The sequence below is a fragment of the Sebastes fasciatus genome, chromosome 5, assembly GCF_043250625.1.
Source record: "Sebastes fasciatus isolate fSebFas1 chromosome 5, fSebFas1.pri, whole genome shotgun sequence".
NCBI classification, from domain to species: Eukaryota; Metazoa; Chordata; class Actinopteri; order Perciformes; family Sebastidae; genus Sebastes; species Sebastes fasciatus.
Genome location: NC_133799.1, coordinates 27,557,779 through 27,575,346, shown reverse-complemented (window position 1 = coordinate 27,575,346; position 17,568 = coordinate 27,557,779). Strand labels below are relative to the sequence as shown.

The 17,568-nt window shown below is 39.3% G+C and overlaps 2 protein-coding genes and 1 long non-coding RNA gene across 6 annotated transcripts in view; 1 reads left to right on the top strand and 2 right to left on the bottom strand.

The window, feature by feature from the left end:
• Positions 1 to 17,568, bottom strand: part of bmb (brambleberry) — a 401,249-nt gene that overhangs the window by 30,835 nt on the left and 352,846 nt on the right. The gene's annotated exons all lie outside the window — the stretch shown is intronic.
• On the bottom strand, positions 5,708 to 16,579 carry LOC141768183 (uncharacterized). Of its 3 annotated transcripts, none has more exons than XM_074636252.1 (12): positions 16,237 to 16,579; positions 13,312 to 13,445; positions 10,357 to 10,466; positions 9,191 to 9,280; positions 9,051 to 9,097; positions 8,820 to 8,953; positions 8,530 to 8,611; positions 7,917 to 8,030; positions 7,176 to 7,265; positions 6,940 to 7,011; positions 6,602 to 6,779; positions 5,708 to 6,459 (listed from the first exon to the last, which is right to left on the bottom strand). In XM_074636252.1, exons 1-12 carry the CDS (start codon positions 16,356 to 16,358, stop codon positions 6,253 to 6,255), a joined length of 1,380 nt encoding a protein of 459 aa, XP_074492353.1. In that variant the 5' UTR covers positions 16,359 to 16,579; the 3' UTR covers positions 5,708 to 6,252. The 3 variants fall into 3 exon arrangements, with proteins under 3 accessions (XP_074492353.1, XP_074492355.1, XP_074492354.1); XM_074636254.1 differs by lacking the exon at positions 16,237 to 16,579 and adding an exon at positions 10,739 to 10,858 and having other exon boundaries at positions 13,312 to 13,451; XM_074636253.1 differs by lacking the exons at positions 13,312 to 13,445; positions 16,237 to 16,579 and adding an exon at positions 10,739 to 11,621.
• On the top strand, positions 12,938 to 15,948 carry LOC141768191 (uncharacterized). Its single transcript, XR_012594008.1, has 3 exons — positions 12,938 to 14,027; positions 14,798 to 15,218; positions 15,807 to 15,948. It is a non-coding gene; the product is annotated as an uncharacterized LOC141768191 (long non-coding RNA).

Sequence of the window (17,568 nt, the reverse complement as noted above, 5' to 3'; positions counted from 1 at the left end):
AACATAATATACTATGACTTTTTTCGACACACTATATGACTTTTTTTTTTAATGTTTTCTGCATACTATGACTGTTATTTTTTCTACATACTATACAATGACTTTTTTCGACATAGTTTCCTATGACTGTTTTATTTTTTCGACATACTATACTATGACATTTTTTTAGACATACTATACTATGACTTTTGGAAATACACAGTATGTATAGTTGACATACTATACTATGGCTTCTTTTTCAACATACTATACTATGACTTAATTTTTTTTTCGACATACTAAACTGACTTTTTTCGACACTATACTATGACTTTTAATAATTTTGACATACTATAATATGGCTTTTTTTTTCAACATACTATAATATGACTTTAATTCATGCATTCATAAACATTTGGGTTAATGTTAGCACTAATCCTGATTTGTAGTAAATGGAATAAAAAGTGATTTTATTTTGTTAGTATGCATGCAAAGTTTGGGACTTCAAGCATATTTTCCGTTTTTATGGTTGATACTTATAACATATTAAAACAATGTCAGGTTAAGAGCGGGAGCTGTTGCCAAAAAATTCATTAATTATTACTTAGTTTAAAGTTACTGATCCTTGTTTTGAAGTCAAGATGGAAATCTTTCTTGGACTTTACATTTAAACGGTCACCGGACGTCACTGCCGACTTCCAAAACAATATTAAACTCATGTCGCGTATTGATGTATTCACTGTGCTGCAAACTGTATGGATTTATGTCTCAGTTTATGTGATGAGTTTATGGCCCAGCTTTCATTTACTCACCTGACTGTCTGCCATCACTGTGTCATGTGGTCTGCCTGCACACAGGTGTGAGGAACGGCAAGCATGAAGGGTCTGAAAGGAGAGAGGGAAAGAGTTTGAGTTTGACTACCTCCTGCTGGTTAACTACTGGATCACAGCAACAAACAATGACATTATTACAGACCACACTATTGACAGTTGTCATAGAAGCTGTTCTGGAGGAAGATGATTACTCAACTCTGGTGATTTTTGAGACTTTAAAGGTTCTATATACAGGATTGAGCATTAAAGGTCACCTATTATGCAAAATGCACTTTTCCATGTCTTTTAAACATCAATATCTGTCCCCAGTGTGTCTACAGGCCACCATAGTATCATAAAAGACCATCCTCTCTCTTTTTCTCCTCCTCCGTTTGTCCGGAAATGGGTGCAGAAAAAAAAATCGCTTTTTTCCTAGTCTTCTGACGTCATTAGGCAGAAATGCAAGCCATATAAGGGTTTCCTGGTCGAACCAGAGAGAACCTTCAGTAGCTGACCCCGCCCCACAGCGCGTCACTGTCTCTCCTCCTCAACCTAACTTGAGCAAAGTCTGCAAGAACCAGCAGAACAGGCTTCATGTACTCCCATCATCTAAATATAACATGTTCTTTCACAAAGGCTTTATGTAATTACACTGTTTAAACAGATGATATTTATATATTATATATATTTGATGTCATGCATGTAGCAGAGTACAGGTAGTAAATAGTGACTTGTAAGCAACAAAACACATTTCTGTTTCACAGTCAAACTTTATTTGAGTTGACAGATGACAATATTAATTATTCACAGCATTTGTAATCATCTCACCTGTTAGTTAGTTATGTGACATGGTACAGGAGAAAGTCTTCAGCTCTGGTAAACTATGGTAAGCTAAGCTCCGGTGGTCTGTAGTCATGGTAACACAGAGACAGCTACTACTGTAAATAATATACCATTACTCTGATCTTCCATACATTTATCTTTTAGCAGAAATAATGAACTGACTACTGTTTCACATCTTCTATTTTCCACCCTGATGGTCGCTGTGTTTACACACCGTGTCATAGCGGTAGCATGTAGCTACATGCTAACGGGTTAGCTTTGTATCTCCCATCTGCTCTCAGCTGTCTGCTCTCCTCTGGGATGATTCTGTCGGTCATTTCTCACAGATGGATCTGTAAAGACAGACGTAAAACAGAGTGTATGTTTACGGTTTACAGAGTTGATGCATGAGGTAAACACTGAGTTAACTAACAGAGCTATAAATAGTATTATTTACCTGAGAGAAACCGTCAGGAAAACCTGGAATCTGGACCGCAGATGTTCATCATGTGTCGCCGATTTCTGATCAGATTCCTCCGGTAACGTGCGCTGGGTGAAGTTTCTGGTTTATAAACTTTAAAGTGGTTTATAAGCTCTATTCTAGCTGCTATCTCTCCACTCCTCTCTCCAGAGCTTCTCCGGGAGGGAGGGGGAGGGTGACGCTGTTGTTGTTGAGGAAGTTTGATTGACAGAAAACGCTGACCAATCAGAGCAGAGTGGGAGGAGACAGGCTGTGAATCAGTGGTTTTCAGACAGAGGCTGAATTAGGCTCTGAGGCAGGCAGACTTAGGCTGCAGTATGAGAAGAATAAAGGGTTTTTTGAACATTGCAGCATGTAAACATGTTCTAGTGCAACATTAAAATACATCTATGAACCTGGAAATGAGCATAATATGTGACCTTTAATATAGCAGCAAACAACTAGGCCTATTTGCAATGTAAAGGTATCGTGGAGCAATACCTGAGCAGAGAAGGAAGTCACACTCTGTGTTGTAACATTTAATCCGAGCTGTCTGCACTTTGTTCAGTAATGGGCCAGCCAGTGTGCGTTTTAGTGCATGTGAGTCTCTCTGTTGTACCCCCCGCTCCATGCAGCCCACTGAATATGTGGTAGTAGTGTTTCCGCTGCTTGCCCTTTAAATTGTGATGCCGTCACAAATTGTTTTTCTCGGCTCGAGGAAAGTTTTACAAATATAAAACCTCTATGGATCAAAATGTCATATTAGTCATTATTGACCCTGTTTGCAGCTTGAGGTGTCCCGTCAACAGTTTTACAGACGTCTCTTTTACAATGGTGGTCTATGGGGCAAATGCATTTTAGGCCGCAGCGGAATTTTTCGCTGCAGTACTGCAAGTAACCACTGGAAAATCGAAGAAAGGCGAATGCCTAGTTCACATTACACATCCTAGTCCTAATTTTCCGCTCCCCAACTTTCCGCTTACTGTATGTGCTGCATATGCAACACGGAGCAAAGTTGTTGTTGCACCTAGAGGAATAAATGGTAAAAAAGACATGTGGAAACTGGTGGAAAGCTATTTTGCACACATGTGCCAACAACGACGTCAGCAATATTTCTCACACATGGCATCATGTCATTTACCTCGTATTTCTTGCGTGTGTTTTCGTGACAAAATGTAGTTTAGAGACCTCATCCATGGTCCTAAACCACGGTGTCGTCTCCATGTTGAGAGCCCTGTGGAGGCAATAGATATGCTCTGAATTCTGCATTGAGCACCTTTAGTGATGGTGCTTTTAAAACAATAATTGACTTTTGAATTAGAATAAATAATGAAACACACTTACTGATTACTTAGTTAACAAATTTCAATCTGGGTCATTAGGTCGCTTTTTTTTTTTTAAAGATGTAATGAATTCAGTTGCCCACTAGATGGAACTGTTTAGCCAAATATGACTGACTAGGCTGGGAAGCAACTATAGAGGAAAGTATCCATATGGTTATAGCAAACAAATATAGACAGCCTACATCTCTCAAACTCTTTATTTACAATAAAGGATGTGTTGTATAATAAATAGAGGGCAGTGTGTAGTGAGTACTGATAGCCACACAAACAGAAAGACTGAACAGCACTTTCTCCACACAATCTCAGGAAAACAAGACTCGGTCAAAACCGAGTATATGGCTGGACCTAATGTGGTCAGTGTGTGAATTTGTGGCTAAATTGTTACACAAATAGTCAGAGGTCATGTCTATGTTTTTATATTACAGTTATTATTCCACTTATATCTTAATGTTTGATTGAAAGACAACTTATAATGAAGCAAATTACATTCAATAATAGTAAATGGTAACATTTACTAGTCAGTATATTATACATTTTATACAAGGTGAAACGGTATTAGCATGACATACAGTATGCAAGGTTGAAAGTATTTCAGTTTTTTATTAAAGCATGTGTATCAAGAGCATTCCTCATAAGTGGTGTGTAACAATATATACATATGTCTCGAAAGTTTATCAGCGAAGAGTCAGTCAGTCATTCTTTTTGCGTTTGTAGGGCTGGCCCTCTGCGGTCCAGCTGAGGAATGTGTCCTCAGACCAGCATTTCACCAGTGTGACCGTATGGAGGTTACATTTAGGACACTGTTTGATGATAAATCTACTATAAATTTGTCTCTTTTGCGATGCATATTCTTAGATACATATTTAGCCTACACATTTCAGTGAGTAATTAACTTTATATAGAGCTTTTTAAAACAGTAGTTACTAGGATTTGTTAATGGTAGGAATTCTTGTAATAATATGAGAAGGCTGTCAGCAAAAATTGGCCAGCATGGTGATACAGTTAGATGCTTTTTTCTGCTCTGAGCGTTTTTGGGCTTGGAGACACGATCTGCAAATGGCTTAAGTTATTCTATAACAGTCCACTTGCCGCGGTTTGAATTAATGGTCAATCATCTTCCTACTTTCCCTTGGGCAGGGTGCCCGTTGTACCCACTGCCATTTACAACAGCCATTGAGCCCCTTGCAGAAGCTGTAAGGACCAGTCCAGATATCACTGGAATCTCTGTTGGTGAAAAAGATCACAAAATAGCCTTATATGCTGACCATGTCTTGCTCTTTACAACTAACCCAAAGATATCTATACCAGCTGTTTTGGATGTAATAAATACATTTAGTGAATTTTCAGGGTATAAAATTATTTTTTTAAGTCTGAAGTCATTAGGCAATCCTTATCACCCCATCGCATCTAACCCATTTAAATGGTCAGCCAAAGGTGTTACTTACCTGGGGATCTCGATCAGGAGTGTTATGGACAATAACGTGATAATCAGAACAAGTCTGCATGTCTGGCAAGCAATAAGAAAGATAGAGGTTCCTCCCTGGCTCTTACAGGGTAACAATGATTTTGCTCCAGCTTGTTCAGATGGAGGATTTAACATCTGGAGACAGAGGGGGATCTTAACTCTGGGGCATTTATTTGATAAAAGGAGTTATGCTTACATTTGAACAAATCCAATAGAAATATGGTCTCTTTAGAAGTAATTTCTTCATATATTTACAAATTCATAGCTTTATTCAGGATCAAACCACTTACTTCTTTGACTGTTGGACTTCGCAGATAGAACGTTTACTCCTCAGCAGAGGCAAGAAATCAGTTTCTTCGTCAGGGGGTATAAAAAAAATAGTATAGTATGTCGAAAAAAGTCATAGTAATCTACGTCAAAAATAGTAATATAAAAGTCCTAGTATGTCGAGTATGTTCTCATTTTACAGCTAAACAGCACAATAGAAGATGTTTCTGACAACATTTGAGGTGAGAAATAGGCATTACAGTACCAGAATATTGATTCATATTTGATCAGCGCTGCCTAGTTTGAGCGGATTTTGTGAGTGATTGAGAGCTGCTTCTGTTGAAGGAACAGCCAATAGGAACGCTCTCTCTCTGAAATGAGCTGTGATTGGCCAAAGTCTTCCATCACAGGCTAGATTTTCTAAAGCCTGAAAACAAAATTTCTTTGCCCTGAGCGGGTGGCAGGCAACCAGTTTAGATGGAAGTTATAGATATTACCTGTAGAAGTGAACTTTTGCTTTAAAATGACAAATGACGATACCCTTTAGTGACAAAACAAGTTGACAGTTTGACCCAATTTTATTAGTTTCCTTTTGAAAACCTACCGTATTTCATTGCAACAACACATTTCAATCTACAGTGTACACTTACAAAGGGTTGTAAATAGGAAGGTCATCTGAAACACGACTTTGTGCATTACAGTTAAAGCAAAATGGTCCAGCGACCAAAGAAATTACCATGAAATTGGTGCTGGGTGGTGAGTGACTAACCGTCTGAAGGAAGAAAGGACTCAATCCCGACGAGTAAAATATTTACATAGACAGCATTTCGATGCTGTGTAATTCTACTGTCAGGAAGACAAAGTTTGAACACAAAGGCAACAAAAAGAAAAATCAACAGGATCTTAAAAAAGTACAGCAATGAATATTTAAAACCATGTCTCATGTTATTAACACTTTAGTCCTCGTTTTCTCGTCTTTACAAAAAATTATTTGACGGCTTTGCTTCTACAGTTAAGACAACAAATCTTTAACTTTGAGTGATCAGGCACAGACATGTCGTGGCCTATATTAAAAATATAAAAGAGAAAACATGTTTGGGATGTTTAGTCACTCATCTCCATGTCTTCCTGATGGTGGTCGTCTCCATTCAGTTTGGACTTTTTGGGGATTTGGCCCTCTGATCTCTCCATCTCCTCCTGGCCTTTGGGGGATGAGGCAGAGTCAGAGTCGCTCTTCCTCTCGTCGTCTTCCTCCTCTCCTTCCTTTTCACTGTCGTAACCTTGCTCCTCTTCATCGTAATCCCGGGTCACCTGTCAAGACAGTTTAAGTTAAGTTTTAAAAAAGAAAGTTAGAAGCTTCAGCAAAAACAAATCACATGAAATGTAGCCAGCTACTGGGATGTTCTAGTCAATACCAGTAATTTCAATAGGAGATTCAACGCTCTAAACGTACCTTAACGTCTCCTTTTTCACTGTCGGACTTGCGATCCCGATCTCGTTCCTTGTCTTTGCTCTTCTTCTTCTTACTGCTGGAGCGTTCTCTTTCATCTCTGCTCCGGTCCCTGACTTCCTTCCTCTCTCTATCCCGGTCCTTCTCGCGCTCCTTGTCCTTCTTTTTCTCTTTCTTGTGACTGAACATGACAAATGTTTCATTTTCAGTTGTTGTACTCCACATTGATATATCTATTACCACTCTATTGATTGTTGTTGACACTATTTAAAAATACATTGAATTAAAAAGTACTAAATGTAACTAAATGACTTGCATGTAAAATGTGTTTGACAACTCACCGTCTGAGCGAGGGAGACATGGACAACCTCTTCTTGGGGGACCGAGTTGCACTGCGGCTTCGCCTGTGCCTCCTGAGACACAATGTATAAATAAATATTAAGACTCCTGTCATTCTTGTTATTTGCTTTTGTGAATGTAGCATCACATCAACTGAAAGAAAGTACACGTGTTGTGATTGGCACGTGTGCCTTCAGTTTACCATAACACCAATCAACACAGTGCTCAGACCACTTACCGATTGATGCTTCGAGACCTCCTGGCACTGCTGTAGCTCTTGGGGGGCGTCTTTGACCTTTTCTTAGCCTTTTCCTCCTTCCTCCTGTCCCTGATCAAGACGAGCAAGGTCAACAACATTAACAAACAGCAGCACATTGCAGGAAACAAAAACTGGATGTACTGGCAGCTCTTGCAAGTGAATGTTTTTGCAAAGTATAAAAATGTGATAGGGTAGCACATCCCACATTTCAAAATCAAGAGGGACAAAATACTAACATTTCACTTGTTTAATTGGCTCACATCACAATAGACATCACGTTTCGGCACAGAGCCTTCTTCAGGGCGTTTTGTTTTTGCAAAGTATTGTGTATTAAACTCTGCAATAGAAATGGTCCACCATTGTGATGTCTTTCTTGGGCTATCTTCAAATGATTCATTTCCCTAAAACCTTATCAAAAGTTAGAAATTCCAGTATCGTGACACTACCGCACATAACATGATGATGCCAAAGACAGAAGCCGTAGCTTTCCACTGCCAAAAGAGTGAATACACCAGCCATTATGGTTTTTATTTTACTTTGATTTAAACAGGATAATGCTAACAAAGGGTTAAGAAAGTGGCAGGTTTAAAAAATAAAATTCATGACTACAACTACAGCTCTACAGCTCAAATTCTGCAGCAGTGGTCAACTCCTGTGGTCGGCAATAAACTTTAAAAAGGCAGCTGTTTTAGTACGGAGGACAACAGTGGAGATGCTGACCTTGATCTACTGCGACGGCTTCTGTCCCGGGAGTGGGTCCTCTTCCTCCGTGGACTCTTGGACCTCCTCCTACTCCTTGAATGGGACCTCCGCCGAGACTTGCTCTTCGATCGTCTGCCAAAATGAAGCAGCGACAGATTTTAAAACATTGCAAATTACTGCCAGAAATTGATTATACTGTTCATGAAGACACCAAAGTTCATTTTGTTCACATCTGATACGGTCCACAGTAGGGCTGCACGGTTTCGAAAAAATATTGACATTGCGATATTTGGGATATTAGAGGGAATGATCAATTTTACATCATTCTTCTCATTTTTATTGAAAAACATCAATAAAATACATGATTATGGTGGGATTTTTGCGGGGATCTGTACCACACAAAGTTTGTAGAATATAATGTGTAGGCCATGACATCTCTGCAGTATGACAATATTTAATTAAAAATTATATTTTAACACATAATTCACCTCATCTTCACACCAAATATTGCAATTTCCTCCTCATCCTGCGATTTGAAAATTGCAGTAGGCCATACTGTGATTGTGATAAAATTGTGATTAATTGTGCAGACCTAGTCCACAGACAGAATTTGTCATGCAGGTGTCTTTACCTGTGTCTTGAGCGAGATCTGGACCGCCTGCGCCGTGACCGCGAACGGGAGCGGGAATGTTTGCGCTTGTCATCTTTCTTATCTGCAAAAAAACAATGACAAAGTTAAAGATCTATCAGGTAGTAAGAGACTTATTTCTCGCAAAGTGGAACAAATATTCCACAGCAAGCACAATGTTGTTTTTATTAAAACAGGACATTAGCTTTTTCACTAATCATATTGTACTATAAAGTACTAAATAAAGCAAGTAGCCTTTTCTCTGCAAAGAGAGGAGGAAGCGGCACACTCACTTCCTGGTTCGATGGCTGCAGAGATGAGAGACTGGGCCTCTCGGACTCTCTTCATGGCCTCTTCAATCTCCTTATTGGAAGCATCATTCTTCATCCCTGGATTCAAGTTCAGTCCGGCCGCTAATGGATTCAGTCTGCAAGTGCCATCAATTATTTAGTTTTTTTCTCCAAAAAATTAATTGAGGCTCACTGTATTGCATACCCGGAATATGAGTGTGTATAGTTTCTTACTTGGGGTCCATGGACTGCATGAGCTTCAGGAAGTCTGCAGAAAGAGCCTGAAAGAAATACGAGAAGGATATTACATTATATTAGAAGGAAGTATTGTTTTAACATACTGCAACTATGAATGTGACTGATCAAGTGCTCACCTGGGGGTTCATGTTAGGGCCCGCTATTCCCATGGCAGCCATTTGTTCCAGGTTGGGACCTCCAAGACCTCCGAATGGCGTCCCTCCCATCTGAAATTACAGACGCAGACACTCTTAGAAGAGCTAAATTAACAAAACGTTTTATTAAGAATCCAGCAGATGCAACACAGCATTATGTCTTGATTATCAGCAGCATGTTCCAATAAACTGAATTATTGTGCCTATTTACATCCGTGTTACTAAATGAAAAACTGTGCTAATACACTAGTTTTGTTTGCTTATACAGGCCAGGTTTTTTTCTATCTATGGTACACGAAGCAAGCTCAACAACAATCATCACTGCCAAATCGGTAGAGAATACTGCAGAGACCCTCCTCACACCATTCATCCTTATTCACTAAAACCCACTCTTCCCAGAACACACTGACTTTTGACTTAAACCTTTTTTTTTTTGTTCATCTGTTCTTCTAAATACGTGGTACCTATTCTGCACAACCACAGTCTCCTGTGTCTTCATTGAATATTGTCAGCTGTGTAATCGTTCCTCCTTATTCTACATCTAGAATCTTAAATCTGATGAAGTCCACACAATAATGGTTATTATTTATATGTTCATAACTTGCTGGTGATATACAGTAACTGTATGCTACACATGCTCAAACACTATCAATTAGTATATTCAATAGGCTCCATTCACACTAGGGCCACCATGTATTTATTGCAATGAGGGGGATTTAATTCAAAGGACTGCAACAGTGAATGATCAACGTTCCCTCGCTGCATGTTATATTTGATTTTTTTTTTTTGCAACAGTACTAACAATTGTGCGGTATTTTTCTTTTACATCTAGTTCACATTTACCCCTTTCAACTCAGTAATTGGTCAAATGCCAATTTGTGAGATTTTCTACCTCTTGAACTTTGGGTGTTGGAAACAGTGCTGCCTGGAGGGTACAATCATATGGCGTGTTTTGGAAAATGGTCAGGAGCTACAGAAGTGTAAAAATGTTACAAATATCACATAGACTGTATATTCGCTTACAATTAGGTTTAGTTTATTAGGGTTACGTTTAAGATGAAAGAAACTCTTCGCAATAGGGAAGAGAAACCCAAAATGATCATGAACACAATGTAAGCTATTAAACCAAACTTAATGTCAAAACTCACTGTTGCCAGAGGATTGGGTGTTGGAAGAAGGCCTCCCCCAGGCATCATTCCTGCTACGGCATTGGCTGGAGCCAGCAGCGACATAGCTTTAGACTCATCAGGAATGACTCCTGGAGAAAAACAACATTTCAGTACATGCTCCGAGCAAACATCGATAAACACTCAGACAAGACTTGCAGACAAGCCACCTCAGTCTAACTACTCTGTAGTGTAAAAAAAATAAAAATAAAAAATGATAAAAAATCCACTTTTTTGTCTTGTCTGTAAATCTTGTTCCCTGATTTTTTTTTTTTTTTGTGTGAAAGTATGATTGTAGGATTAGCAGCTATGAATTTATAAGTCACAATACACACTGTGGTCAACACTGCCAAGATTTTATCACCTGTACTTGTTTTTTAAGTCATGAACCAAACGTAAGCAAGCACAGCCAGTTGTCCCGTGGGATGTGCTCTCAACTTTCATTAGATGTTTTATGTACAAGCGAGTCGTGCCGGCTGCTTCGCTATAAAGCACACAAAAACATTGAGATACAGAAAAGAAAGTTCATGATTTGGGTGGAGACAAGGGTACATTTCAACATCACTTACCATCACCGATACAAAAACAGAAAAGGTTCAGACATATTACCTTTTCTGGGCTTTTGTTGGTGGTTACTTTGTACAATCCCACCACAAAAAAGGAAAAACTTACTTGGCAACCAGATAAAGTATTGCTAACAAGCTACAGTACTGCTAGGTTTTTAGCCAACAGTATGTCACTAAAAACACTAAACAATGGCAAAGATAAACTGCACTAAACAGTTAAGGGCTACTACCAGCAAAATCTGAGATAAAATCATGACAAATGTGCCCAAAGCTGAAGAAACCAAACAGTAAAATCAAAAGGGAAAATCTTATGGAGATGATCATCCATGGTGCAATCTGAAAACAGGCTATTTTTAATCTGACATTTTTACATTTTAAAAAGGGGAGAGAGAGAGAGAGAGAGAGTGAGAGTGAGAGAGAGAGAGAGAGAGGGAGAGAGAGAGACACACACACACACACGCACGCACGCACACAACAGAAAGGACACTTGAGAAACAGGATAAGGCTGCAGAAGACAAAACTGTTGGTGGCATTTTCAGCAGGGCCTGGTATATAGGGCTGGCTGAACCAGGAAAAAGAACTGTAAAACACAACAACAAAAGAAACACCACTGTTAAACGTGAGATTCACTCAACTCTTTCAGAGTCATGTGTGGAGAGGGTCAATAAAAAGCATTTTTTTTTTACTGCAACATCAAGCAGAGGCTTAAAACTACTTTTATCTCGTGTGTGTGTGTGTGTGTGTTAGTGAAAAATTTGGAAATACAGATGCAGTGTAAAAGCATACAAGGCTTTGGCACATGAAGCAAGTAAATGCCAAAGGCAGTTTGTGTGCATATCATGATTAATAACCAAATTATAAAGCTACTCAACTTCCACAACATCTGCTCAAAGTAACTGTGTAGATGATGGCACACATACCTTCAAAATCTATTCTAGCATGCACAGCTGATTAGTTAATCTATCCTGCATGCTTTGTGCTGTTGTAGGGATGTCCCGAACATTTTACCCTGATCTGAGCCATTTAATATCAGCATTCAGCCCATACCAAGTCCTAATCCAGTATTTATATTTTCCTCTGTAATGCACCCTATACTATAAAGTATGTACTATACTATATGAGCCACACCCTAAACACCCACACAGGTAAAGCTTACACTTACTGGCTGATTAGGCCTCTCCTCAGAACTGTGTAAAGACTGTGCTTGATTGACATCTTCCTCACTCTATTGCTAGGATTTGTTGCATCTGTTAGTGCGGGGCAACTTATACCTGGACCTTATCAAACTCCCACAATAGCCCTGCAAAACTTAAGCTTAAAATAGTTCTAATCAGCCAGTAACTGAAAACACTAGTGTGTATGTGCGGGGTCTTTAATGGTTTGCTACGCGTTGCATATAATATCCATGGACAAAGGAGTGGCAGCGTGGATCTGTTGTGGCAGCAAATCAACTACATGTATGCTACGTACACGTGTCAACAACAACGTCAGCAATGTGTCTCGCGTATGGTATCACGTCATGTATTTCTTGCGTGTGTTTTCATGACAAGACGTAGTTCGAAGACCTCATTGGGGATTCCTCCCAGTGAACGATCTTGTAGCGTGTCGCTGGGTCAGTCCTGTAGTGTGACAACCACGACTAAAGACTCCCAATATAAAATATAAACAGAGGATCAGAAATGGTTCAAGCTTGAAGTCAATACCATTTAGTTAAAAAAAATGTCTTGATCTACCTCGATACAGATCCAGCAGATCTGCTCGGGGCATCCCTAGTTTGGTGCATGCCTAAAAATCGACATACATTTTTTTTTGAAAAATATTAAAATTCTTTGAACATGTGAGGAATTGAGATTGCCCTGCACCCTCCCTGCACCCTCCCTGCACCCTCCCCCCACCACCCACTCATTTTGCTTAAGAGTTGTGTGGCTATTTTTTTTTTTTTAAAGAAAAGATGCCTTGAACAGAGAGAAAAAAATAAAGAGTTAATATTTTACTGCAGAACAAGAGAGAGAAGGGGGGTTGCGAGCCTGGTGCCATTATTTTGTTCTAATCTCCTGATGGCAGCAGAGGACCACTTTCAGCCAGCAAGGAAGGGGCTCTCTGCAAATGACTTGTCCACTATGAAAACCACAACACAAATAACAGAGAGAGAAGTTTACAGCTAGATTGTCAGACATGGACACAAATGTACATTTCCCTTTTTACATACCTAGAAATGCCAAGCATTGAAAAGCTTAGCGAAATTTGCTTGGTCACAAAAAACTCACAATGGCTCAGATAGTGTTTGCAATTCTATTAAAACAACCTACACATTTTGATGTATGTTCAGAGATAGCCGTGTGGGTGCGACAAAGACAAAAAAGACACCCACCTTCAGCGAAAGGGACCACGATCAAGGCTCGGTCCACGAAGACGGTGTTCGTCAGGTGTTGGGAAACTCCCACCGACTCAGACTCAAGGAACTTTACAAAACAGACACGTGAAGTCACAGGCAAGGGAGAGTCACTGGAAGAAAATACAGATATGTTGTGCAAAGAATACAAACAAGGAGACCCAACATGCCGTCTTCAAACTGACCTCAATGAGTTTTGTGTCCCCTGGACAACTACATTTTAAAAAGGTATAATATGCAGCATTTTCCTAAAAAACAATGTAAATAAAAGAATAATCCCTCTCAGTCATCATTTATGACCCACTACAATTGTGTGGCAGTGTCTGTATCTACTGAGACCCTGCCATCTGCCTGTATTTCCTCTTTTCTTATTCATTTGCTGTGTTTGGAACGTTTCTCGGCTTCAGCAGAGAGGCCTTTCGGCCCAAGGTGGGTGTGTAACTCCAAGCTAATGATAGCATGCAGGGTGTGCACCCTGTTTTCATTCCCATGCCAACTTTGAATGCTGCGTGTTTACAAAAAGCAATTGATAATGCTACATAATATACCTTTAATAATGGATTATGGGCTGTACAATCTCACCCACCCTGACCTTTACATCCTCTGCTTAGTCCAACAATGTATCTTAGAGATATCTTTTAATAATGTGTTGTAGTTAGCACATCGCTCATCGACTGTGGCCCTGTTCAGACCTGGTATTAACATGCGTCCTGCGTGATCCGATCACAAGTGAACAGCTCAAAGTAAGTCTGTTCACACCTGGCATTAAAATGTGTCTCCACATGCGTCTCCAGTGACCACTTGTGATCTTGGATCTCACTTTCCCGCTCTATATGCAAATAAATACGTAGTAAACACATGGCTATACAGCAGACATCGTGATGTAATATTACAGGAATGTCAGTAGTAATATCCTACATACAGTATTTGCGAATTCGGGTACATTTTATTGACGTCAAAATAAAAGGTTATTATACCGGCGGTCCCCGGGGACCTCCATGCCACCAACACCGCTGCCTTTGCCAGGCAACAGCGGGGTACAGAGCTTCAGAGAGCTGGAGATGAGAGCGAGCGAGCAAGCGGGTGTCAGCTCCGTGGAAAGCACCAGAACAAAAACACCGACACATCTTCGACAGTATGATAATAATGCACTTTTGAGTGCCTAGTCTGATAGTCTGTAGATATGTACCTTATGAATAAGATATATTTTAGTAGAATACAGTTGTACCGACAGGATACAGAAGAAGAGTAGGCGGTACTTCAAGGTGGCCCAGGACACATTCACGTACACACTACTAAAAGAATGTGGCCATACATGGCCCAGACCACCTCTGAGTGTGGTCTGAGCGATCAGATCTCAAGGTGTCTTGAGTGCGTTCACACCTGTACTTAGAGCTGTTCACTTGTGATCGGATCACTCAGGACGCATGTTAATACCAGGTCTGAACAGAGCCAATCTGTTGAGAATCAGAGATCACTGTCAATCACTGACGCTTTGAACCTTTGCTGTTGTTGTTGTTACAGTCCTCGACAAGTCCTACCTGCTGAGAAGCCAGGTGTATTTCGATACAGGAAAATACAAAGCAGAGAACAATTATTTCCTACTATAGTCAATGTTAAATACTGCAGAGTATATATTGCAGTAGCTCATTAGCATCCCAGGTGAGATGTAGGGAACCCAAGGGATTGCCAACAGGAAGTCACTGACGTAACATTATAAAGTTATTTGTTTTTCCACTTCGTATAAATCAACATTTACAACATCAAGATGATGCTGCAGCTGTTACATCTAGGGCTGCAACTGTTTATTTACATCATTGATTAATCTGACAATTACTTTTCCAGTGACTCAATTGTTTTGTCTATAAAATATCAGAAAAGAAAATGCACAAATTATTCAATTTACAGTGATATAAAGTAGAGAAAGAGAAGAATAAGCTTGGACGAGCTAAGGTTTGGCATTTTTCAGGGCTGAAACAATCATTTTTTATAAATCAATTACAATGATTTAAAGGGTTATTTATAAAACTTAAATGCTGTGGCAAAGATATTTTTAGTTACTGAAATGTGAGGATTCACTGTTTTATTTGTGCGTGTTTTTTAATCATTGTAAACTTTGGGGTTTAACGTTAGACCATTTAGACTTGACCAACAATATGGGAACTTATAACGACCTTTTGTCAAACTATTTGTGACATGTGTGGGCTAGACAAGTAATCCCTAAATAATTGACAGATAACTAGACGATAAACATAATCTTTACTTTAAATCCTAGCATTTTGGCTTGATCACCGACTCAAACAGAAGTTAATTTGTTTTTCCACTTTGTATAAATCAACATTTACAACATCAAGATGATGCTGCAGCTGCTACATCTAGGGCTGCAACTGTTTATTGACATCATTGATTAATCTGACAATTACTTTTCCAGTTACTGAATTGTTTTGTCTATAAAATATCAAAGAAAAAAAAAGGCACAAATTATTCAATTTACAGTGATGTAAAGCAGAGAAAGAGAAGAATAAGCTTACTAAGGTTTAGCATTTTTCAGGGCTGAAATCAATCATTTTTATAATCAATTACAATGATTTTAAGGGTTATTTATAAAACAAAAAAAGCTGTTTTCAGTTACTCAAATATGAGGATTCACTGTTTGATTTGTGCGTTGTATTGTAAACTTAAATCCCTCACATAAACCCCCAGCAGGAGCAGTGATCGGTGTGATAGACCCTCATGGTGTGTAGTTAAGAGGAGGGACTGCTGCTGTATCCTCTAAAGGCGCGGGGCTAACGTTAGCATTAGCATTAGCACACCGTGCAGTGAGGCCTATACTCGACACTACAGGCCTCTAGAGAAGCCCAGCGGGGGATAGCAAACACAACTCATAGTTTAGACAATACTCACTCAGGTGGAAACAGTTTGAGCTCCTCTATGTTCCCCAGGAAGCCGAACAGAGTCCGCATCTGCTCGGAGGTGGTGCTCGGGGAGACGTTAGTCACCTGGATGACGTGCGTGCTGGAGCTCATGCTGCTAGAGTGATAATCGAGATAACTATCTAGCTGTATGAGAGTTTAAAAACAAAAACACGACGAGCTGGTTCACGTTTACGAGGAAAACAACAACATCAGGCGGGTGTAAAAGCTAGCATTGTTCCTGTAGACAGAAGGGGGTTATAACGTTTAGCTGCGGTGCAAATCTACCAACGGCCTGCAGCGAGCAGAGCAACAATACCACAGAGAGCAGGGAGGCTGCGTTCACGGGCACGTAAATAAGCTCGTATTTTTTAATTTTTTTCAAGAGTTTTATTTGTCATCTGCACCTAAGTACATTGGAGTTTTGAGCAGTTTACACCAAGTCAGCTTTAAGAAAAGAAAAAAGATAGAAAAGGCATAAGGTAATTACAGTACAAAAGAAGTAACACATTCAACTACAACACAATAAATTATAAAAATGTAAAACGCCCTCAGTGTAGTCAATAAATAAACTAAACTACCCTCTGCATAGGAACGATACCCCCAGAATACAAATATACAGTATATATGCTCCATGACCATGTCAAAAGAACTTGTAACTCTCAAAATATTTAAAAAAATAAATAATTAATATAGTTCAGACAATTACACAGTGGAAGGCTGCATATTGCACAGCATTACAGTCCATTCAGTTCAGGTGTACTGTGTGTCAATAATGGTATGGAGGTGAGGTGTGTGGTATTTGTGTCCCTCTTTAATGTCCTACTTATGAGTGTCACCGTAGGAAACTCGAATTGTCCCATTCAAGTGGGGCAAAATAATGTTTTTGGTAAATATCTTACCAGTGGTGGGAGAAGTAAAAGTAGTAATACCACCTGGATTTTGAGGCTGATACTGATATCAATATTTAGATAGAGTTTAGATAGATAGATAGATAGATAGATAGATAGTAACTTTATTAATCCCGAGGGAAATTCAAGTTTCCAGCATCACAGTTCCATAGTGCAAAAACATGTTTGTAAAAAAGTTAGTAGTGCAAAGTACAAACTACAAAAATTTTTACCAGATATAAAAATACAAGGAGATGAAGAAAACTGTTAAATCTGAATATAGTACAGGGTAACAGCTGTGATACACGACTATTAAAAAGGTGAATATAGTGTAGAAGAGACTTAAAAATGAGTATAGTGCAGGGTAACTCCAGTAGCTTAGTGTATGAAAGTGCACTGTGTGCATTATTATCTGTCCTGCAGACCGCACAAAC